This window comes from Bombus fervidus, chromosome 13 (assembly GCF_041682495.2).
Source record: "Bombus fervidus isolate BK054 chromosome 13, iyBomFerv1, whole genome shotgun sequence".
Lineage (NCBI taxonomy): Eukaryota > Metazoa > Arthropoda > Insecta > Hymenoptera > Apidae > Bombus > Bombus fervidus.
Genome location: NC_091529.1, coordinates 1,484,724 through 1,507,588, shown reverse-complemented (window position 1 = coordinate 1,507,588; position 22,865 = coordinate 1,484,724). Strand labels below are relative to the sequence as shown.

At 37.6% G+C, this 22,865-nt stretch overlaps 6 protein-coding genes across 10 annotated transcripts in view; 3 read left to right on the top strand and 3 right to left on the bottom strand.

Annotated features, from left to right (window-relative positions):
* Nucleotides 1-17,707, top strand: part of Mrpl51 (mitochondrial ribosomal protein L51) — a 77,837-nt gene extending 60,130 nt beyond the window's left edge. Inside the window, exons 2-3 of the mRNA XM_072015285.1 lie at nt 16,794-16,909; nt 17,174-17,707. Of these exons, the coding sequence (XP_071871386.1) occupies nt 17,175-17,660 (486 nt within the window). The 5' untranslated portion in view covers nt 16,794-16,909; nt 17,174 and the 3' untranslated portion in view covers nt 17,661-17,707. The remainder of the gene's footprint in view (nt 1-16,793; nt 16,910-17,173) is intronic.
* On the top strand, nt 411-4,489 carry LOC139993490 (glucose dehydrogenase [FAD, quinone]). Its single transcript, XM_072015248.1, has 5 exons — nt 411-1,283; nt 2,173-2,528; nt 2,632-3,006; nt 3,105-3,478; nt 3,718-4,489. The coding sequence occupies exons 1-5, from the start codon at nt 706-708 to the stop codon at nt 4,090-4,092; spliced, it is 2,058 nt and encodes a 685-aa protein (XP_071871349.1). The 5' UTR covers nt 411-705; the 3' UTR covers nt 4,093-4,489.
* Nucleotides 4,123-10,525, bottom strand: LOC139993497 (prion-like-(Q/N-rich) domain-bearing protein 25). 4 transcript variants are annotated; one of them, XM_072015279.1, is made up of 8 exons: nt 10,124-10,525; nt 6,985-7,113; nt 6,160-6,313; nt 5,508-5,636; nt 5,150-5,410; nt 4,988-5,083; nt 4,835-4,906; nt 4,123-4,739 (listed from the first exon to the last, which is right to left on the bottom strand). In XM_072015279.1, the coding sequence occupies exons 2-8, from the start codon at nt 7,069-7,071 to the stop codon at nt 4,654-4,656; spliced, it is 885 nt and encodes a 294-aa protein (XP_071871380.1). In that variant the 5' UTR covers nt 7,072-7,113; nt 10,124-10,525; the 3' UTR covers nt 4,123-4,653. The 4 variants fall into 4 exon arrangements, with proteins under 4 accessions (XP_071871380.1, XP_071871378.1, XP_071871379.1 ...); XM_072015277.1 differs by having other exon boundaries at nt 6,160-6,300; XM_072015278.1 differs by lacking the exon at nt 10,124-10,525 and adding an exon at nt 7,343-8,180.
* Nucleotides 11,321-14,600, bottom strand: LOC139993495 (uncharacterized). Of its 2 annotated transcripts, none has more exons than XM_072015269.1 (7): nt 14,400-14,600; nt 13,004-13,156; nt 12,788-12,940; nt 12,564-12,701; nt 12,193-12,465; nt 11,967-12,110; nt 11,321-11,788 (listed from the first exon to the last, which is right to left on the bottom strand). In XM_072015269.1, exons 1-7 carry the CDS (start codon nt 14,560-14,562, stop codon nt 11,715-11,717), a joined length of 1,098 nt encoding a protein of 365 aa, XP_071871370.1. In that variant the 5' UTR covers nt 14,563-14,600; the 3' UTR covers nt 11,321-11,714. The 2 variants fall into 2 exon arrangements, with proteins under 2 accessions (XP_071871370.1, XP_071871371.1); XM_072015270.1 differs by having other exon boundaries at nt 12,788-12,922; nt 14,400-14,598.
* On the top strand, nt 14,749-16,053 carry LOC139993500 (uncharacterized). The gene is made up of 6 exons (XM_072015282.1): nt 14,749-14,986; nt 15,078-15,227; nt 15,312-15,440; nt 15,531-15,674; nt 15,772-15,888; nt 15,963-16,053. The coding sequence occupies exons 1-6, from the start codon at nt 14,908-14,910 to the stop codon at nt 16,016-16,018; spliced, it is 675 nt and encodes a 224-aa protein (XP_071871383.1). The 5' UTR covers nt 14,749-14,907; the 3' UTR covers nt 16,019-16,053.
* A 53-nt stretch (nt 17,708-17,760) lies between the features above and the next one.
* Nucleotides 17,761-22,782, bottom strand: LOC139993487 (dipeptidyl peptidase 9). Its single transcript, XM_072015245.1, has 10 exons — nt 21,635-22,782; nt 21,401-21,535; nt 21,154-21,316; nt 20,839-21,080; nt 20,450-20,761; nt 20,087-20,373; nt 19,673-20,001; nt 19,360-19,611; nt 19,014-19,286; nt 17,761-18,891 (listed from the first exon to the last, which is right to left on the bottom strand). The coding sequence occupies exons 1-10, from the start codon at nt 21,841-21,843 to the stop codon at nt 18,544-18,546; spliced, it is 2,550 nt and encodes an 849-aa protein (XP_071871346.1). The 5' UTR covers nt 21,844-22,782; the 3' UTR covers nt 17,761-18,543.
* Nucleotides 22,783-22,865: the final 83 nt, after the last annotated feature.

The window sequence follows — 22,865 nt, the reverse complement described above, 5'->3', positions numbered from 1 at the left end:
TCATTCAAATATGATAAATGCACTTTAGGAAAAACTCGATGAATGACTGACGTCATCTTCAAGATGTCCTACTTTTACATGGTTTTTTGTGATATCAACTTCGTATAATTTGTATTCTCAAACGGTATTTAATATTTCTATAAAGAAATGTTCGTTATGAAACTAAATCTGAATATTCCAATGAAATATGTTTCTTCATAAATATCAAGCCTATTAATAAATTAACGATGACAGATGCGGCGTTTCTCGTGACGAATCGTTCCTTTAATTTGGATCATCGATCTCTTTGGAGGAGCTTCCGTTCAGTAGGTGGGCGTTTGATATTCATCTCGTACTCTTACTCGCGTCATTATACCTTGACTATACAAACGCTATCAAGAATTCCAGGTGTCTCTCGTGCCAGACGTCGATCGTGTCGAGCAAATTCGTTTCGAGGTAACGAAGCACAAAGATCGCGCGAGTCGATGACGATGGGAAGCTACGAGGTGTTCCTGCACAATTCAGCTATATTTACGTTAGAAACACACGAGTTTTTAAGTCTCGATTAAAATTTCAATTCAAGCGTTTCAAATTTTCTGTGACAAGTGTCAAAGTGATATAAGTGATTATTTCTACGAATTTTTTATTTTCTCAATCATACGCGCACCGGGTACACAAAGAAATTGGTTTTGTCATCGCTTGAATCCACTGAATTCCTGATAAACGATGTTAAGGTTGTTGACATCTGTTTTGTTCCTGTCCTTCGCGCAATGTATTCTTCCTCCTAGCATACTAGAGACTGTATACCAATTTTTCACCGAAATCCCAACCGTGGACAATGACTTTGTCACCGATGAAATATCTATGTCCAAGGAATACGATTTCATCGTAATTGGAGCTGGTTCTGCCGGATCAGTAGTGACAAATCGTCTGACAGAAAATTCTAATTGGAATGTACTGTTGCTAGAGGAGGGCAAGGACGAGATCTTTGTTACAGATATACCATTGCTAGCTTCAGTTTTGCACATCACGGACTATGTCCGATTGCATAAAAGCGAACCAAGACCTCGAAACGCCGATGGGTCTGGCGGTTACTGTTTATCGATGAACGAGGGTCGTTGCAATTTGCCAGGAGGAAGAGCTGTTGGTGGTAGCTCGGTGGTGAATTTTATGATATATTCGAGAGGATCGCCCGCGGATTATGACGCTTGGGCTGCACAAGGTAATCCAGGATGGAGTTATCAGGATGTGCTACCGTATTTTATCAAATCGGAGAACTGCAAGCTTCTGGATCAAGATATTAGGTACCGTATCCAGTTTATCCTTTGACCGTATAATAAAATGAAACGAAGAATTCATAATGAACGATTTGGAAAATAATTACGTCCCTGGCCCCAAATTTCTTATAAATTTCTTGCAAATTCTATCATTTTCCTTGAAGATTAAGCTAAATAAATTTGTTGACAGAAACATAGAAAGATATAATTAGCTTGAAAATGATTCAGAAAACATATTAGAGTTAAAATGTGAAATATATAGTTTATTATATTTGACTTCGTCTCTCTCGTACTACACTGTGAATAGGAAAATATAAAAAAGAGTCTTCGCCAACTGTCTTGAAAATCTTTCATCTGCCTTTTCGTACTAATAACGCAACAGTCGAATTTACAAACAAAACGACGGCAAGACATTAGTTAACACTTTACCGACCGATAGCCTATTAATCGACTTTTTGTCGCCGACAATTTTTCTCATTAGGTACCTTGCTCAGTTGCGTCAGTCGCATTGCTTTGTAAGCTCCCACAGTTTTATACTAATTTGAAAAACTTACCATTCGCGATGAACGAAAGGAATGGTATTGGAGAGTCTAAACCGAAACAGAGCTGGCGCCAGGGAGAATCTGCGCCTGAGATGCCAGTCAGACGTGCGTATGCTGTTGAATCGCTAGCGGTCGGTAAAGTGTTAATAATAAACATATCCACGGTAAAATGTACTAATTGAAGATACATGCGAATGAACTCGCCAATACTAGAAAGTGACTATGGAATATGTGCTAGTTCAATGTTTGCTTAACAAACGTTTTAAGAAGGAGAACTTGAGAAACAGCGTGATAATGTTACTTAAATTAAATTCCTCGTTTACCGATTAAATTCGATTACGACATTGTTCTTCTGACACGGTTTTTCTCATCAGATACCATGGCCGTGGAGGATATCTTGACGTGACGTCTCCGTCGTACGTCTCTCCTCTAAGAGAATGTTTTCTCCAAGCTGGCGAAGAACTAGGATATGATGTAATTGATTACAACAGCGACAGCCTTATTGGCTTCTCTACGGTTCAGGTTCATCTACGAAACGGACACAGGGTCAGTGCTAACAAAGCGTTCTTAAGACCTATTCGACTCAGGAAGAACTTGCATCTCTCCAAATTATCAAAAGTAACGAAGATCATCGTCGATCCAAAGACAAAAACAGCCGTGGGTGTAGAATTCATTAAGAATGGCAAAGCACTGTTTGTCTCTGCCAAGAAGGAAGTAATACTTTCAGCAGGTACCTTGGAAAAGCTACTAATATTTCTTAATATTCCTTATGGTCGCCAAACTGTTGCGAAAACTCTTCGTTAACGTCTCTTACTCGTGCCTTTATTATTTAGGTGCCCTGAACTCGCCACAGTTGTTGATGCTATCGGGAATAGGACCGAAAAGTCATCTCGAGTCTTTAGGTATCCATGTAATCGAGGATCTACCGGTTGGATATAATCTTCAAGATCACGTCAGCATGTCGGCACTGACTTTTCTCGTAAACGAGAGCGTGACCATAGTCGAACCTCGACTAGTTTCGAATCTAGCCAATACCGTTGACTATTTCGTTAAAGGGACCGGGCCATTGACGTTGCCCGGCGGAGCCGAGTGTCTCGCCTTTATCGATACGAAACAGGATTATCCAAAGAATCTAGTCAAGAAGTTGCAAGTTAATACTAGTAATTTTCACAGTAAAACGCGCTCGAAGAGATACAACAACAATAGAGGTAACGATAAAGAAATTCCTCGAGCTATGTACGTTAAATGGCGATTAACAATTTAAATGATATCGCACAACGTTAAAGTTACTACTTTCGTTTTTCAGTCTCCTTGTTTCCGAATATAACTTCCATCAATGTAAATTCAGATTACTTGAAAAATTATCCACGCCCGACTTCGCGGGAAAACAGAGGGACAGATGTTCCCGACATTGAACTGGTTTTAGGTATAAGCGCTCTAACCGGTGATATATCGGGCAGTTACAGGGGACTTCTCGGTTTAACGGACGAATTTTACAAAGAAGTGTTCTCCGGTTACGAAGGTTTTGACGCCTTCTCCATTGTCCCGGTACTCCTACAGCCAAAAAGTAGGGGAAGAGTTACCTTGAAATCATGTGATCCACATGACCAACCAATTTTCGACATAAATTACTACGATCACGAAGATGATCTCAGAACTATGGTTCGAGGCATTAAAAAGGTTGTTACTTTCAATGTAATGTTTATCTTGATATCGCCACGGCTATTTATCTTGCGTTTCACAATCACCGCTTTTCCAATGCATCCATCGTAGAGTTTCCTTACAGCTATTAATTTTTATTGTACATCTCTGTCACGGTTGCTCCTACTGTTCCTTCCTATCTTCCTTCTCTTTCTGCTATCGCTACCGCTACTAATATGGTAATAGGATCTAAAGTTAACTTTTCATTGCTATTTCAGGCTATAAATGTTGCATCGACTGAAGCCTTCAAACGTTTCAACGCGACGCTATTACCAGTCGCGTTCCCAGGATGCAAACACGTCTCGTTTGGTTCTGATCTGTACTGGGCTTGCGTCTCGAGGCACGTGAGCACGACCCTAGGTCATTTCGTAGGAACGTGCAAGATGGGCCCAAGGAGGAACTCGGGTGTGGTGGATCATAGGTTACGAGTGCACGGGATCAATGGTCTCAGAATTGTGGATGCCAGTGTGATACCTACTATAATAGCAGGTCATACGAATGCGCCTGCTTATATGATCGCTGAAAAGGCTGCGGATATGATAAAACAAGACTGGGAAATGTCGAATTCCACGCGCAGAATGTCGTTTAATTAAATATTGGAAAATGTGGGGTACAAATAAAGATCGTACATCAACGCATGTATTTTCGTATAAATTTACTTTTGTTGCTATTCGTTCGAGTATAGTGCTGCTACAGAAGCAATTGCCTGATCTTTACGCGATTGTTTGTGTTAACCCTTGGACGACGAGGTTGGCTTAATTCGGAATTTACATATTGTTATTCTATCAAACTACGTATATAAACGAATTTATCTTTTAAGTAACTTTAATCGTAACATAGATGGTTTATCGCCATAAAATAAAATATTCGACGTTCGATAGAATAATATAGCTTCCGCTGGACGAGAGTCAATACACGTTGAACAGCGATTAACCTTCTGTGATATAAATAAATACGAACCGGTTGGAGAAAATGGATTTGTCTTTGGTAGCGATATGTTCATCTCTATCTACACAAATGCAGCGTATTTACAATGAAAAAAAACATTTGAATAAATATAGTTGTACAATAATAACGTCATTATAACTCGATAAAACTGCGAAAGACTATGATATCTTTCCAATCGTTGCTATAAGCGACTGTGTCGCTCTTATTCACAAAGTCAATGAAAAACTCGCAAAAAATACAAAATTTAGAACTAGAGGAAGTTGTTGCCAGGACTCTGTAATTGTTGCAGCGACTGAAAACGAATGAAATGCATTTGTTATGCGATCCAAAACGAGAAATGAAAATCTTTGTTTTATAAATTGCAATGAAGAACGAGAGAACTGTTACCATTGTCGCTATATCGGATGCAATCGTGCAGCTCCTCTGCCATAATGTAATCCTTGGCGCATTTGCAAAAGCCTGGAAAATAGATCGGTACTCTGAGAAGCGGTATACCTACGAGCTTTTGCTTCGTTGACAAACGTTAAAATGAATTCATACCATCTATACAATCAACGTTCATCACCTCGGTGGAGTTGGAGTCGCTGTACGTTTCGGTGATACACTCTCTATGACTTTGACATCTGTCATTCAACACTAAAATGACGATTCATCGGTCGAATTAGTTTTGATTCGCCGTGAAGCGACGCTAACGGTACTCACACGTATCTTTGAGACAGATAGAACCGCGTTGATGGAAGTACTCGATACACCTGCATCTGCCATTAGGTCCGCACTCGGACTCCCTCTGAAATAACTGGCATTGAGAATTCTCTTGACACGGTTCTCCGATGGATTCGCTAACTTTCAAGCACCGTTTGCCGTCACTCGATAGCACATGATCCACTTTGCATGTACAGAAGTCGAGGCACCTCGAGTTCTCCGCGATGCAATCGTAATCTTTGGAGCATTTGCCACCTAACTCTGTCAAGCCACGCACGGATCACTTTGATTTCCTTCTCCGTTCAAGCACAACTATTACGTAAATACATACATACAACGTAACAAGTGGCACGCTTACCAATATTTGGAATGCAAACGTCGTTGCGTGGATTCGCATGATAGTTCAAGGTACACGCACAGAATCCTGTCACGCAGAAACTGTCTTTGATGTAGCAATTCCGGTGCGATTGACAAGGAAGTCCTAGTCCTGAACAAGAATCGGTGTCGATCAGCATTTCTATACCACAGCTTGGAATGTTTTCAAAGACATTAAAGCATCTTTATAAGGAGGAGAAATATCGCTGGTATTGAGGGAATCTTTAACAGCCCGATGAACAAAGTGGATATAACCGGCGTTTTTCTTCCGAGACAACGAAAAAGAAGAAGAAAATTATGTCCACAAACTTAATTTGGTAATAATAATTTGATATAACAGTAATTTGATAATACAAAACAGTAATTTGATTTGTATGATTTAGTAGTGCTTTCGTACAATTGATCAAAAAGCTGATACTACGAAAACGAAATGTAAAGCCCGATGAAAAAAGGACGCTTCATTGAAAAACATTGGCATACGTCGATATATTTTGTAGGCAGTATAAATTACGTCGCAGAAATATTTTAACTAACGTTCAAATCGAGCGTGCGAAGGTGAAAAATAATTATAGCACCTGCTTATGGATAATGATAGAGGAAACTGAAGCGTTTCGCAGGAAGTGGAGTACACTCACCTACAGACTCGTAACACCTTCCTTCCACATAGTGAGAACCGTCGGAGCACTGGCAGATCCTTTGTCGGCACTCCGAGTAAGGGGCGAAGGTCACCTGACATTGAATGTCCACTTCACAGGGGTCCCCGATAGCACTCGCCACTGTGAACAAATTCTCCTCGAATCAATTTCGACGTTGATGGATTCCGTGATTTCGTTAGAAGGTAGTCTTCGCGTGGGAAGTCGAGGAAAATATAGCTCAGTTTTGTCGGACCGACGAGCACGATGAACGACACGCTCTAGAAGACGATGAGACCGTGAGAACGGGACGGCTTAGAATACGAACGAAGGAAGATGTCCGTAGAATCACGTTTTCCGGGGTCGGCGACACCGATTCCGACTTAGTGACGAGGACGATGATTAATCAGTATTTTTATCCAGGTCAATCGGTTCCTGTTGTTCGTTCCAAAGAAGATATTTAACTATTTATGTTCGATTCGATTAACTGAAATTGACGCGGACATTTACCGAGGTTATTTTTATCCAATTTGATTGATGATTAGAAAATTGATTTAAAAATTTCACGGACATGGAGAAACACGTGTGAAGTTACATAATGTTAGAAATGAAAGCGCGCAATAAATTTTAATTATGTAATACAACTAACGTTATTGACATTGATATTATTGTTTTCCAACAAATATTGTTACGTTTTTATAAGTCGTTCTATACATCGCTTTAATATGGAGAATTTCCTTTTTCATATGTAATTTGAATATCTCCACTTTTAGGATTTAGTAAGATATGTTGTATTATAAAGTAATGAGAAATACTTGAAAAGTGTACCTTTGAGACATTCCAGGTGCGTGCGATTTTTGTATACGATAAAACCGTCTTTACACAGACAAGCTTCCTGGTTCCAACAATAAGCATTCTTCATACAGTCTTCGTCGTATCGACACTTTGCTAACGTCTCTGAAAAATTCATATGAGCGTTACACATCCTCCTTCAAACAACCAAATTTAATTTCTAATCTTCAACATTTTCACATTCATATTTGTTGCGTACAATGCACTTTCGTTTTATACATCTCATTCAGCTTACACGGGCCAATTTTCTAGCTGTTCGTAAGGATTGTTCGAATTTCTGATAAAATAAGGGTCAGGGGTCGAGCGCAAAGGGACTGGGATCGCATATACATACGGGGAGGTGGTGTTCGGTCGCTGCATCGCGGCATTTGTTGGTTGACGTAAGAAATGGTTGCACAGACGGTGACAGGCACGAGGACGAGGAGCCTCGAGATCCCGACCACCGTCCTGATCGGTGTCATTCTCGTACCACCGTTGGAACGTCTTCCTCTCGGCGTCGTTTCATCAGCCCAAATCGAATGATCGTCATTCCCGATGGTCCCGCGAAGGATCTCCCGTTTCTTCCTCGGACTCGTTCTAGCCAGCCCGCTAGGCTCGTCTCTTCACGGTCTTCTGTGTGCGTTCTTACCGTATTCGCGTTACGCAACTCGGCACGAAGCTCCGCTCTATTGCTTCACGTTAAATTCGATGACGGCATCGTTTCAGTTGTATACACTTGTTCATCGACTCGTTTCGTGTACCGTGATTATCGCCAAACCCCGACTAATCGAAGTTCTTCGTTCGAAGAACCACGTTCTTCGCGGTGTATTTGTCGACCGTGGCGATCTTCTGAGCAGTCAAAGTTTTCGAACAGCGTCCAAAAATGTTATTTCGTTTAATTTAATTTACGAGGGTTGTTCGATCTTTTTTTAGTTACCGATAACCATCATGACTGAAGATAATATCAATTTACAATTTTACTATTCACACCAGATACCAATTGCTATTAATAAGAATCGAAAATGGTTGACATTGATTCCACGATGATTAACGGTAACCAAATTCGTTTAAACTAAGATATAAATTCTTATACCATAGCTTTTTTAAATTGGAGTTACAACAGTTATGGTCCCTGTTTTCAGATATGAATTTAGAGGGATTCACGTTTGGTATTTGATGACCTCTTCTCTAGACTGTTTCGGAAAAGCGATTAACTCAAGTTGGCAAATCGATACGCGGCATGGACTTGATTCGCGAAAACGATTTGTTGCCATTGTTACAGGAAGCAAGCGAGGCGCGTTTTACCGATCGCGAGTGAAATTGTGTTAAACGCGGTCGGTTGGTATCGATCATACTTTAAACTCGATTAATCGATCGAAACGAGTTAACAAGACGTTAAGTTTGTTTTCAATTCGGCCGCCGATGACCGCGCGTCGAGTCGCATCGGTGCACTCGTCCACGGTCGCTGAACAATCGATCTAATCCGAGAGGCTCTCTCTCCATTGTACGGTATTTCGCCGTAACTACGTAACAGGTTGCACTATACCAACGGTGATAAGTATGCGTTAAATCGATGATTCAACTGCGAAAGTATGTGATCGCGGTTAACTTTAATTAGACAATGTTTGCACAACAGCGCGGAAATAAGAATATTATAAAGATCGTACATCTATCGTTCTCTTTGGTTCGATAAAGTTGAACTGTTAACAGAAATTTTTGTTGATTCTCTTTTATAATTTGAACTCCCGATGCTTAAACTGTGGCGAATATTTCGTAATAAGTACTGCGAAGTCTTTTATTCCCTTTCGACTAGAAGGTTGCCGATCGATGGTCGAGTTTAACATGCTCCGCTTCCATAGTTTCGGCCTATTACACAACGATAGTCGTACGTTTAAACACAAAAGCCACTGTTAGGTATATCGAGCCTCGTTCCTTTCATCGTTGTCACGTAGCATTCGTCCAATGATTCTCAGAAACTTTATTTAATTTTTACGGTAATGGTTTACCAGAACCTGACGATTGAGTCATTGCGCAACTTGTATGTGCATTAGTAGATTTGTTCGGTACTATTTTTATCAGTAGTGCGTCAGTATCACATCCGTAGCTGTATTTAATAGTTATAAATATAACTTTTGATTACTTTGTATCAGAAGATAACATAGAGCGTAATAATTCGAGCGTAAACGTTGATATTATAGGCAGGTATAAAAGATGAGATTTCTGTCGTAATATAGCAAAACCAGTCACGATACATTAATCATCCCTAAGTAGACATAGCCGAGGATCGCGTGGAGATGGATTTGAGATTTTGTCATACGTTTTGGAGGATTAAATACTGCCATTGTTCCCAGATTACGCGTGACTTCATAATAGGGTTTCACGCAATAGCAAGCTTTGTTTAAGTCGTACGCTGCAGTCCAGCTCAGAGAACAGTGCGTTATACCGAAATGTCAGACGACAAGAGGGAACGACCCCCCTTGTTCTTTAATTATGTGCGGTTCCAAGCCGACATTCGCCTAACTGTGAGAACCAGCAGCGTAGATCCGGCCTCTTCGTGTTTCCCCACGAAACCGAAGAAAGGATCACTCGGTCATGAAGGAACGAAACCACGCGAGACTTTCCTTATAAATTCACTCGTCCCAAGATCTCGAGATCTTATCGCTAAAGAAACCTCGTCGAGACCGTACACTAGCGGATTTTTCTTTCGGCTTTCGTTACATTCGACGAGTTCATTAGCTGCGATACAACGCGCTTTAAAGAACTTATCGACGCCAATTTAATTCGATTAAAATTCGAGATACGTAGAATCGAATTGGGGTAGATAAACAGTATATCGCACTCTTTTTTCTTTTTTTTTTTTTTCTTTTCGATACTTTGTATGCGATAACCGTCACTTACAAATTTAACTCGGATTCAAATTCAAGCTCGTATTTAAATTCAAATACAAGTTAAAGGTTCCTTTTCAAATTGCCATGCGCGGTATATGAAATTTTTATGGAAAACTTGAGATTCTTGGGAACAGCGTAGAAATTAACACGTGTCGGAAACGCGAATCGGTCACATATTTTACGCATAGAATAATAGAATTTAAAGAATACGTATCACGACTTTGAACGATGTAACGAAGCACACTCACGTCTAAGGAGTAGATGTTCATGCTGTCCGTGCGCGGCGACGACTGCACTCGGTACGACGAAACAGAGGCCGATCGACAGCGCAAGACCTCCCATTGTGAGACGATTTACCAAGCCCGCCATCTTCCTCGTTCAGCACGAGCTCACCGCTTTTTCGCACGTTCCTCTTCTTTTTCTTTTCGTTCGTTTCCAATCTGCAGTCACGAAGCTCGCAAAGACGATTCTCCCGATATCGTTCTTTCTCCCAGTCTAACAAAGATCGCTCTTAAATTCCGATTGGCTTTATCTAATCTGTGCGCGCTGATAAGTTTGTGGTAAATGCAACGAACGAAAAGGAATCGTTCGTCTGCTTAATCATGCATCGCCATTGAAATCGCAACACGATGTGTTACATCAAGCGCGTGTCATCAGAAATTTTATGATCAATAGGTGAGTAATGAAAACGCCGATCCACGTGATCGTCATCGATATTTCAAATACGAAGTTGATACGAACGATGGCGCGATTCAACCGCCGTTATCTTTGGGAATATATTAGATAAGCGAAATGTCGAAATTCGTATTTATAATAGTAATTAGGACACCAAGAAGGTGTACTAGCTTGAGAATACACAATTCTTCATTGTGAAGGTTATCGGTATGTGAATGTTATTGAGATGATGTAATGAAAGAAACAAATAAAAGATACAAGATAGAAGAGTCAATTCTTTATAGATGTATATATATTAAAAAAGGTAGTATAATAACTCGAGAAAAATAATAATATCTTATTCTGAGTATAACGATATCGAAAACGACAGATATGAAATTAGTGGGAAACTTATCGACGCCTACTTACATATTCACTTGGATGTATGATGTGTTGTTTCCTTAGAAAAACTAAAATAGCTAAAAGATTGAGACTAAAAAGGAGAAACCACTTTTGGAAAAACTCATAAGGAGTTCTTAAAACGTTCATTCATTCTAATTTAGATAAAATTAAGAGCTTAATTAATCGCTTATAAATCTATGAATACTGTAAGGCTGTTATAAAAGGAGTAAAACACTACTATATCTCTGGTTTATAATTGTTTCGGGATTCCAAACATGAGCGATTGACGTCTAAACAAGTCATAATATGCTTCACGTCGCATGCTCGAATATCAGTTTCTCATAAATATTGCCGTAATCACCGAGGTAAAATTTGAACGAAATGAGATGTTGGGTTAGACGATTATTTAATTTCCACTTGTTGGCAAACGTATCCATTTCTTTGGTATTGAAATGACCTATAAGGTAGACGAGGCTACGAAAACGAGTCGCAGTAGCGCGCTTTGAGTGCGTTAATTGCATGCATGCCGCAGGAAGTCTTTAAACGGCTCGGTGCACCCAGCCTATTCTCTCGATGCACTCGACGCGTAACTCTGTGCAGTCGCGGAGACATCCAATGCCACGCTGTGTTCTGCTACCTTTTTCTCACTTTCCGTGCTGAATTTCGCGTCGTGTTTCAGCTGTGTCATCGAGAAGCCTGCATACCAAAACTGCTCCCGTGTACGTCGTTTCTTGATGAACATGTACATTTCCTAGCAACGTTTCCTAGATCGCTCGAAAATGTTTAGTCGAGTCTGAAGGAGATGAAACAAATAATCGTCACGAGGAAAGTGGGTAGAACAGGTAGAAGATGCGAGCCTAGAAAATAGTTATAATAAAAATAAAGATTAGTAACGAATGAAGCGTACACGAGAAAACATGACAAGAGCACTTTTGTCGATTTCCCGAATTTTATGCTATTTGTTTTTATGTTATATATCAAATTAAACGAACGCAATCTATGTAGAGGTCTGTTTCATCTTCTCTTTTTTCTTACCTCCGCTCACACATCTATCATCTTTTCTCTCGTAATTCTCTGCACACACGCACACGTTCTTCTCACATATCACTGCCTTTTCCGTCACATTTCCATTTTCCTCTTGGTAACAATCGTACGTATTCCCGCAGGTCTCGCCAAGTTCTGTAAAACGTCACAATTGCTCCATTAGTACAAGGAAAGGAAGACTTTAAGAAACGTAACCGTACTCTTGAGAAAAACCTACTCTTGTTATTGTAACATTGCTTCTCTGTGTTTTCGAAATGATATCCACTTTGGCACTGACACGTTCGATTAACGCATGACGCGTTTGGGAAGCTTTCAATGCACTGTACGTCTTCCTCGCATTCTTCCAAGATATCTTCCGCGACTCGCAAACATTTTTTTTTATCCTTGTTGATCACAGTCGCTTCTGCACAATCGCAAACGTTTCTATCCGTACATATAGCACCGTTCACGTGAGCGCATTCCTCCGATCTGTTGCATGATTTTCCCACATCTGTGAATATTAGACGATTGTAGGTACATCTTGCGCGATTATTTTTGTAGCAACGCTTCCTTGAATTATCAGAAGAAGGAAGAAAATTTTTGTCTTACCGATCGTTTTGTAACAAGCGTTTGTCACAAAATGGTATCCGGGGATGCAGATACATTGATTATTTTGGCACGTCGTATTCGGTAAGTATGCCAAGCATTGTATGTTGTCCGTGCACGGAAAATCCAATGCATCAGCTTCTAAATTATTGAAATAAAAACAAATCAATCACTGAATTGATGTCGAACGAGTTTAACTCGCATTCCAGTATACCAATCGTTCTTACTTTTAAGACATTCTCTTTTGCTACTTGATAAAACGTAGCCCTTCCGACATTCGCATTGACTCTTCGTTGTGTTGCAAATAGTGTTATTAATCCCACAATTCTGATCGATCTTGCAAGTCTGGAATATTGTGAACCCTAAAGAGAATGCAATGCCTTTCATTTACTGGTCAAATTGTTACACGGAAGAAGGAGAAACAACAAAAAATATTACTCTACCTGTAGTTTTGTTATGCTGTATATTACTACTGGAGCAGTTCTTCATTTGCCCATCGTTCTCGCACACGCAATATCCATCTGTACACGTTACGCCTTTCGTTATGTTCAAATTGTCGACGCAAGTTTGAACACTTACACAAGGGATGGGCGGATCTGTAAAAAGTCAATTCTGCATTTTTGACAACTTTTGTAATCCGCTGGAAAAAATGTTTCACCTATGCTTCTTATATTGATTAGATGAGCAAAATTGAGGTATTCGTTCTAACATACGTTGTATATGTATGTAAGAGGTAGGACAACCAGATTAGAGAATTATGGATGTTTGCAGGAATTCAAATGACATTTTATTTGAACAACGTTTAATTATCTTTCCTCTTGTCCTCCTTAATTTGCTATTCTCGAAGAATGAATCGAAAATACTCTTCTTGACGAATTAAATGTCAAAGAACTGAAATCATCGATGGTGAAGTGTTATCACTTGTAAAACTTCTCAGTACCATGAAGAGGTCGTTTTTATTTTGAAACAGAACCTGCCAACGTTTGTATACAAGTAACGAGAACGGAGATAATACACGTATTTGTTCCGAACCAATAGCATTATGTCGACACGTCGGTTGCTCCAAACGAACCAAAATCAGTTGCTGAACATTACCAGGCTTTTATTTTCCCGAAGAGTATTATATAGATCGAAATAAAATTCTTTCAAAAGACAAAAATCTAAATAAAACGCAAATATGAATCATGTTGAATACATGATATGGTACGAATCGCGTTTAACAGCTTTCATCCAGTTGATTCTTGTTTAATTACTTCTCAAGAGCATCGCGTTTCGAGTATACATCCCGTGATTAACTTAAGACTAAAACCAGCAGAGTGATTAGAATGATGCAATTCGTAATTTTTCATAGAAATATTATAGATTAACCACAGTATGTTTTTGGAGATTTGAATGATTTTTATAAAATATATGAATGGAGACTCGATTCCTCGTTTGTTCTCATAAATCATTCATTTTAATTTCTTTGACACAAGTTTATACCGTACTCACCGGAGATTGTAAGGTTTAATTATGGTAAAAGAGAGCATTACGACATGCATAAAATATACGTGATTAGAAACCTTCGAATGTACGTATATAACGTGCTCTAATTGCAATGAACAGTGCTAATAATACCATTATTGCAGCGAATTAATTTCAAATTAACTACGAGGGTTGCTATCAATAGCAATTTGTCGAAATAATTATTCGATCGATGCAATATCTACAATTATAAACTAGATTGAGATATGGATTAACATATGCTTATCAATTTGATGCAAATTAACTTACTTAACTTATTAATTTAACTTAACTGAAACTCGACATCGGTTGATCTAAGGAAATTTAAAAGCTTACCAATATCCTCGGTAATTGCACTATGTATAGTAACGGCGATTAGCAGGGCGAACAAATATTTCTTGCATGCGAAAGCAAGCATTCTTGACGTTCGAATCTTAGTATGAAATGGTACAGGCCTAGCTGCAAACTGACAAGTATCGGTTCGCGATCGAGCGAGCATCGATAGCACACGACTGACGAACGCGAGGCCGTGTACAACTACAATTAACCATATTCTCCCACCATCCTGATTGTCTTGTCAGCTACCGGCTCGGACACCGTTTTGTGTTCGCGTGTATTCTCTAGTTTTACCGGCTGAGTCGCTAATCATTTGTAGCGATCTTTTACCATCTTTCATTTTACGATGAAGACGGTCAAACATTCAAGGAAGCGGTACATTCATTGTTGCGCGATCCATATGATTCACTCAGTCCGATATATCGTAGATAAGCGGAAAGATAACGATTATCACAGAAGGGCGTGGGTTGCTTTCTAACGAGACCATACCGTTTCTTACTCAGTTGCCATGAATATCAAACTGAACGACCAATTTTTCAAGCTAATTCTATTCTTCGCGACTTTCCAATCGCTGTCGTGTCTTCAACGTGAGTATCGCTAGTAAATGTCGCTCGATAAGAAACATAATTGTGTGTCTTCTTGTTCTTTTCACTGTATTTCTATCGTCACGTTCTTTAGTGGGCACACAGGAATATGGAAATGCAAAAGTCGGCGAGAGATGCGAGAGAGACCGCAATTGCATTCAACATGCATTTTGTCTTACACACATGACTTGTCAGTGCGATCAATATTACTCGCCTACTCCTGATAAATCGATGTGCATCGCTAGTGAGTATCACTTTGTAAAATCTCGTGTACTGACAACTCTGTATATGTTCAAAGATTTATTCGTCGATTTGGGTTAAATAATAGGTGCCGGATTGACATGCACGGATGATTCGGTATGTGCATCGATGACGAACGCTGTGTGTAGGCAAGGAATATGCGCATGCAAAGATTCGTATATTTTAGATATAAATAATTCTTCAAATTGTATCGTTAGTAAGTAATAGATACGATTAGCAAAATTTTTACGAGTATCTTCGTGATCCGCATGGACCAATCTATATGTAAATGGATCGCACGTTTCAGGGCCATTAGTAGTGGGTGATCTTTGTCAAAGGACCGATGAGTGTCAGGACACGTTTGATCGTGCCATGTGCATCAATGGACGCTGCCAGTGTATCACGTCTTATCATTTCGTCAATGCAACGGGGAAATGTATTCAGACACGATGTAAGAATCGATATCGTGCTTCATTTGATTACATAACTTAGGTAGAAATGATTCGTGACTAAAGACAGCTTAATGAATTAATACACGTCTTTTTCAGTTTTATACAATTCATGTACAGAAGATTATGAATGTGTAGACTTCGATAACAAAAATGTCCTTGAATGCAAAGACGGTCAATGTGTTTGCAAAAACGGGCAAGAAACTTGTAGCAGAGGTTAATCAAAATTAATTACATGCCTCAATATAATTTGGTAAATTCATCTTTTTGACAAATCTTTTTTTTTTCAGGTGCTACGCTCACTTCTATTGGAATTTTTGTGGTGCTTTTACCTTTTATATATTGACTGATTTAACAAATAGACGTCATTTTTCTAAACAAGTCATATTATTATTTCCAACTATGATTCTCCAAATTAATAAATTATTTAATTATATGTTCTTCCTTTCAAATATTAGCAGTTATTTGTGAGGCTGCAAAACATGAGAGTAAAATGTTAGAATAATTCGTACGCACGTTAGGATTTATAACGCGTTCACGCGATCGATCGTGGCAAATACGATCAGCTATACATATGTGTCACAATAATACGACGTACAATTCAAATTTGTGTGCGGTTCATGCGACATAATTTATAATTCGATATATTATCTTTCCATTCATCTTTCGACATACGAGCATATTGGTATTTGCAAATTTGGTTATTTCAACGCACTATATATCTTAATTCTTCCTCTACCATTTTATCAAATACCAAAATAATAGTAATATTACTAATACATTCTATTTCGATTATGAAACTACACTGATTTCTATTTCTGCATTTTCAAATTTATCAAAACCAAAAAACATAATATATTTTCATACCAAAATACGTAGTTATACTTATCTACTAGTTGACTAGTCAAATAACGTTAACATTAATACTTTCTTGAATTTTGGCAAACATAGTATTAGTAGATAGCTTTTAAAAATGATAATTTATATAATATAGAATGCTAGATCTATTTTATATCAATTTCAAATTGAGATATACTATGAACTTGACACTCTCATATGCATTCACATTTAGAGTAGTACTAGCATCAAACGCTTGAAATGTACTATATGTGATATATAAATATCATTGAGGTTATGGAAAACAAAGTATAATTTACAGTTTAATGTACGATAAAAGTTCTAAGTAAAAAACTTAAATAAATAATATTAAATGTGCACATTGATATATTCTTAAAAGGTAAATTTTGCTTCATAAGGAATACTACTCTTTACAAAACTACATGTATTATATAGAAAGTAAGGTTATGTCAGTTACTTAGCATTGCGTATAATTCATTTAAATGGTTAATTCTGTTCGAAAAGAAGTATCTATCGCAAAAATTCAACTACAATTATTTTTATAACTAAACGATATATGTTCAGTGCAAAAATCTAATATTACAAATGCTCTAAGAGAGGGAGAGATATAATTATAGTATTAACTAAATCAATTATTCGCTAGCATGTCGTGGTTTACGAATACAATACGTACAACTATCAACATTTGGGTACCACAAGTAATGCCTGTTAGATTTCGCTATCATGCAGACAAGATAGCTAGAGGTCCACTTGTGAGGCGTTATGGCTACGAAGATCCTATAGATATGAGAGGACTATTACCTCGCAATAGTGATAAGAAATTACCTATGCCAATATATAGACCAAAGGATGCTTGGGCTGAAAGGAGAGCATTGTTTGGTCAAAATGATTATATAGATATTTTGGGTTCAGACAAAATTCATCCTACTAGAATCTTATATAATGTACCATCTTGGCTAAGAGGCGTAAGTGGAAACGAATATCAGGTACTACTGAGAAAACAGAAAATGTTGAAGCATGGTGTATTTCCAATAGCAAGACCAACTAAATGGAAAGAATTAAAGAAAAGACTAAAATATTTATACACATATTTAAACAGAAAGACTAAAACTTACAGCTCACCACAGTAATGTATATCAAAGTCAGAAAATATAATTATATACTGCAGTAAGATTAATTCTGTTTTTATTTTCATAACATTAAAATTCTCGGATATAATAATGGTACACGTTGTAACAAAATATAAAACAACGTATTTATTTATTGACAAACAGTTGTTAGTCGGATATATGATTTATTTTTAATTACGGAATAATGTAAATACTTTTTCGCTTAAATTCTTTGCTATCATATACATCTAAGATATTTTAGAAATGTGGATGAAAGAGGGAGAGATTACTCGTTTATATATACAAAATTAAGCATAAAATGGTGACAGCCACGAAACAGACGTATTTCTGACGATAACTATCGACACTTGTAAGTACAGTTAGAAGAAAATTCTAAAAAAAATTAATACAGATCTCATAACCCTTATTTATATATGTACAGAGAAACTGCGAGTATTGTCCATTTTCTTAAAAAAGTAACAATAAGTCTTACAATTTCAAAAATCTATGTTCATTCATTAAAAAGGTCGCAAATTGCATTTAATATAAGTTTCGCGATGGCTGTATGCCCGAATGTGTTATCGATATCAATATACGTTCTTTTCTTGTTTTTATGAACGGAAAAAGAAACATTATTCTTCATATATGCATAAAACTTTTAATTGTTTTTTATTATAACCTTTTTGTATTAAAATTATAATACTGTTTAAGTAGTGGTTTCGGAGACTTCATACAGAACGTAAGATTTGCATTAGGCAAAACCATCGCGAACACAATGATGCGAAAAGTAATTTTTAATTTGTCTGATCTATGTACATAAACGTAATGGCAGTTACTTAAATTGTTGAAATATTTTAACCAGCACTTATCGCTGTAGCTATATACTTGAATAAGAGTAATAAATTTATAAATGATTCTGTAAGAATGATAGCAATGTAGTTTCATAATGTTTACTAGCATCCAAACTTCTGAGGCTATGTCTTTCATTAGGGTAAACTTGCAATTGATATGGTTTCCCAGATTTTATAAGAGCATTGATCAATTGACTTGTATGGAAAAAGTGTACATTTTCGTCTATAAGCCCATGAATGATCAATAATCTATTTTCTTCATCGGGGAACTTATCCACATACGTCAAAACAGAACCAGACGTGTATCCATGAGGATTATCTTGTGGTAAATCCATGTAACGTTCGGTATATCCAGTATCATAAAAATTCCAAGAAGTAACTGGTGCACCGGCGATAGCTAACTGAAAATTGTACGTTTCGATTGTCGAATTTGCTTTTCTAAATATATATGTATGTACAACTATGTGTATATGTATGCGTATGTGTATGTGTATATTCAAAATTTTCGAATCAAAGTAGATACCTTAAATATTTCTGGATATTGTATTAGGCCCATAAGACTTAAATATCCTCCATAAGACCAACCATGAATTGCTACGCGATTTAAATCAATGTAACCAGTAGTTTCCGCTAACCATTTTAATACCTCGACTTGGTCGTTTAATTCAACGGATCCCATTCTGTGCTGCAAATGGCTTTCAAATACTAAACCTCTGTGATGTGAACCACGTGAGTCAATTAATACTACACAATAGCCTTGAGCAGCTAACATATGCATTCTTAAGTGCCTCATTCCCTGAAATGTGCGATGTTATTAAACAAATAAAATTTAATTTATTGCTTTATACTTGTATCTTTAAAATGCTTACTTTGAACGTATTCGATACCAGTTGTACTTCAGGGCCACCATACACGTTCAATATCGTGGGATATTTTACACCAATTTGAAAATTATGTGGTTTAAAGATCATTGAATAAATAGTGTCATTAGATGATATTTTATAGGTATAAATTTCCGGAGAAAATAATTCGGATTCCAAGGCGGATGGTTCTAATAAATAACCCACAGGTGTTAGAGAAATACTTTCTACTGTCCAATCTGATTGTGATATTTTAAATACCTAAAACACATTGATTGTCACAAAGATTCGCTTAATGTCTACTCTCACAAAAGAGTCGTACTTGACAAGTTGGTAACGTCTTGATGGAGCTGTAAACAGTCACTAGCATTGTGCACTCCTTATTAAAATATATACTATTATGACTATAGCCGGGCCTGGTAAGCAGTCTCACTTCCAGCGGACGACGGAGAGATACAGCATAAACGTGCTGTTCTAGTGGACCCTCGCGTAAACCGCAAAAGTAAACGATAGAATTGATTTCGTCTACCCACAATTTTTTACCCAGAACTTCCCAATCTCCTTGGGTCAAAGCGATTTTGGAAGTAACTCGAGGTTGCAGAAAAATACTATCCATCTTATCCAATGGTTCTTCTACTTCGTTATTTAAACCTATAGGAAGAGAAATATAGAGAAAAATGTATTATTTTAATCTTAGTAGGTAATTAACAGTCACTAAGACCATTTGCTACTTTACCTGCTATGCTAGATGTAATGAGATATAGGTGTCTAAAGTCCGATTCTTCGCTGCCCCAAATAAGTTTTACTTCCGTTGGGTCGTCGGATGGTAGAAAATAAAGGAGATCATTAACATTAATCCAAATTGAACTTTGTTCAGAATATATTACTTGAACACTCGCCGATGATGGTGTAAAGTGGTTTTCCGAATTGTACACATTGGGTGGTGGTTCGCAAAAATTATCTATCGATAACAGAACTAATTCCAACCTTTGCTGCTTTCTGTCCAACAGCTGCACCCAAACACTATATTCGTACAACATTTAAGTTATATTCATAGAAGCGAACGATGAAATACAAATTTAGAACGTTTCCGACTTACTATTGTGCATCAGGAGTCCATCCTACTCTTACCATGTATTCCATCCATGGAAACATAATATGCAACGGATACTGAAGTTCTAATATTTCAATATCAACAATTTGTAACGTTTCTGTTAATCGAAATTGCACCATCTTAAGATTACTCCTGGCATTAGGTGTACCAGCCCTGGGAAACCTGAATTCATCTATATCTTCGGAATTTGATGTTGACGGAAAACAAAATATTTTTACATCGCTTTCATCGATTTCTTCATATACTATTCTATAGGTACCATCGTTGGATTTCGGCTGCCACCAATAGCCGATATATCTAAATAAAAGTATCATATTATAAAAAATATCTGCATAAAGCAAACATTATACCACAACCTGCATTATGCCACCAACCTAGTAAATTCCTCTTGCATTACGTAAGAAGGAGTTCCTGCAGTGAGAGGGTCATTTGCTAAACTTCTGCTACCTTTTCTTGCATGAGTTAATCTTACAGAAGAACCTGTGATACTATGGGACAGGTACAGGTCGCCTGAGCACGTATGAGCAATTAACGCATTATTCCATGGACAAATTTGTGGACATAGTTTTGCACCTGATGTTGACATACGAATTTCAGATGGAAAAAGAGGTCCAGCCTAATGTATAAATACGTTTACTGTCTTATTATCCTAATTATACATAAAAATGGAAAGCTCTAAAGAAAAATACCATGAATCCTGTGTCTATACATTGATAAAGGCTGCTTGCAGCTGGAAAAACTAATTTTCCACTGTCTAGATGAATCTCATAACTAGTAATACCCCATGTAGCTAATCTTTTCCTTTCCCATAATAACTGTTCTTCTCTCGATAGCCTTTTGGTACTTGAAACACTGCAAATAAATTTTCATATAGTCATATAATTAGATTTAAAAAAGAAATATCTTGTTTCATTTCAATAAAAGAGATTGCATTACGTTTGAAAATTTGCTTCTATAATGGGTTGCCAATGAAGGCGATAACCATTTGCATGATCTGAATGTGCAATGTCCACAAATAGTAACGTAGTTTCCCATCCATTGCTTGGACTACTAAGAAAATATATTCTTGTTCTAAAAAGAAGATACACACAATTTAGAAAACATACACTACAAAAATAAAAAACTTTAATAATGTAAGGGTTATGTTACTATTTTAGAAGCATCTCTTACCGCCCGTCTGGTAAAGATCGAAACGTTATAGATCCAGGCACAGAGCCTACCGATACACCGGACAATTTCCTACGTAAATCACTGACGACACTTCTCAATTCTGACCAACTTCTTTGCGTTACAGCGATGTCAGTTAGAATCCGGTCGCCCCCTTCGTTGCAAGTCTCCATATTTTCTCCGTTCTTACCTCCGTTTCTGATGTCATTCATCAAAAAGACAGTACTTTGAAAATATCATATCAAAGAATTTTTCAAAAACGGTACCGCATCGTCGTAAGTACTAGAAAATCTGCGACAACCGCGGATGCAGCTTATTCTTAGGTTATGTCCGTGGATGGTTCTCACTTTCACCTACTCCCCAAACACGGCCTCTCCCTCCCCCTTCTCTCGACAAGCACCGCGACATTAATTTTGCGAAATCGTCAGCACAAGTTTCGATCTGTTTTAGTAAATACGAGTGCCAAAAATTCTCAGTCACCTATAACTAATTCGCAACTAACGTGACAATCCTATCTATTGGCAGTCGTCGGGAGTAGACACCCATTGGCACGGAAAAACGACACGTGAAGTCATATATACTGTATCATAAACACGGGGAAGGTAACGGATCTTCTCTCTTTGTTGTCTCTTTTTCAACAAGACAGTGCTCGTTTTACCTTAACAGAAAGTAATGGTAAAAATAATTAAACAAACATAGTTTGCCTTGATCTTTTTGTTAATTTTTCTTTCCTTATTAATCTGCTTCGCCTTCAGGTAGCGTTCTCCTTCCTTCACTCCTAATTGCCACTGACATTCAATGCACAACTCGCGGCTTCTTCAACGTCAGTGATTCTCAATGATAACTTTCAAAAACAGTTATTTATTCGTTAAAATTTAAATATCACTTCATTTATTTGTATTATTATATAAGAATATCGAACCTCACCGCTCGCTTTCTGTCACTGTTTCTCACATAAGTGCTATTATTAGAAACATTTCAGTGAAATAACATCGTTAAGAACACTATTACGAATATTACTTCATATAAAACGTTAAGCAGGATTAAGAGAAGAAAACATTTAACGCTGTATTATTTTTCCAGTTTGCCTCTGACTCCCTTCGTTTCTCGAGACTTGAATTACGGTTCTAAAGATCACGTACGTTCTGATATTAAATATTCAATGTTCACCTCCTCCGATCCTCCCGTTCTCTTTTTTTTCTTTTTTTCTTTAGTTTTTATACCTACTGGAGTA

Bases quoted from the DNA above. Each gene is read 5' to 3' on its own strand.
- LOC139993500 (XM_072015282.1), top strand. From the start codon at position 14,908: ATGAATATCAAACTGAACGACCAATTTTTCAAGCTAATTCTATTCTTC. The intron at 14,987-15,077 runs GTGAGTATCGCT...CACGTTCTTTAG, and splicing joins ATCGCTGTCGTGTCTTCAAC to TGGGCACACAGGAATATGGA. The intron at 15,675-15,771 runs GTAAGAATCGAT...CGTCTTTTTCAG, and splicing joins GAAATGTATTCAGACACGAT to TTTTATACAATTCATGTACA.
- LOC139993487 (XM_072015245.1), bottom strand. From the start codon at position 21,843: ATGAATGACATCAGAAACGGAGGTAAGAACGGAGAAAATATGGAGACT. The intron at 21,081-21,153 runs GTATTTTTCTTT...TTTATACATTAG, and splicing joins GTATAGACACAGGATTCATG to GCTGGACCTCTTTTTCCATC. The intron at 19,612-19,672 runs GTACGACTCTTT...AATGTGTTTTAG, and splicing joins AGACGTTACCAACTTGTCAA to GTATTTAAAATATCACAATC.
- LOC139993495 (XM_072015269.1), bottom strand. From the start codon at position 14,562: ATGCTCGCTCGATCGCGAACCGATACTTGTCAGTTTGCAGCTAGGCCT. The intron at 12,466-12,563 runs GTAAGACAAAAA...TAATATTCACAG, and splicing joins CGCTTGTTACAAAACGATCG to ATGTGGGAAAATCATGCAAC. The intron at 11,789-11,966 runs GTAAGAAAAAAG...ACTATTTTCTAG, and splicing joins TGATAGATGTGTGAGCGGAG to GCTCGCATCTTCTACCTGTT.
- LOC139993497 (XM_072015276.1), bottom strand. From the start codon at position 7,469: ATGACACCGATCAGGACGGTGGTCGGGATCTCGAGGCTCCTCGTCCTC. The intron at 7,114-7,342 runs GTATGTATATGC...TGAATTTTTCAG, and splicing joins CGACCGAACACCACCTCCCC to AGACGTTAGCAAAGTGTCGA. The intron at 6,301-6,984 runs GTACACTTTTCA...ATTTGTTCACAG, and splicing joins GCACCTGGAATGTCTCAAAG to TGGCGAGTGCTATCGGGGAC.
- LOC139993490 (XM_072015248.1), top strand. From the start codon at position 706: ATGTTAAGGTTGTTGACATCTGTTTTGTTCCTGTCCTTCGCGCAATGT. The intron at 1,284-2,172 runs GTACCGTATCCA...TTTTCTCATCAG, and splicing joins CTTCTGGATCAAGATATTAG to ATACCATGGCCGTGGAGGAT. The intron at 3,479-3,717 runs GTTGTTACTTTC...TTGCTATTTCAG, and splicing joins TGGTTCGAGGCATTAAAAAG to GCTATAAATGTTGCATCGAC.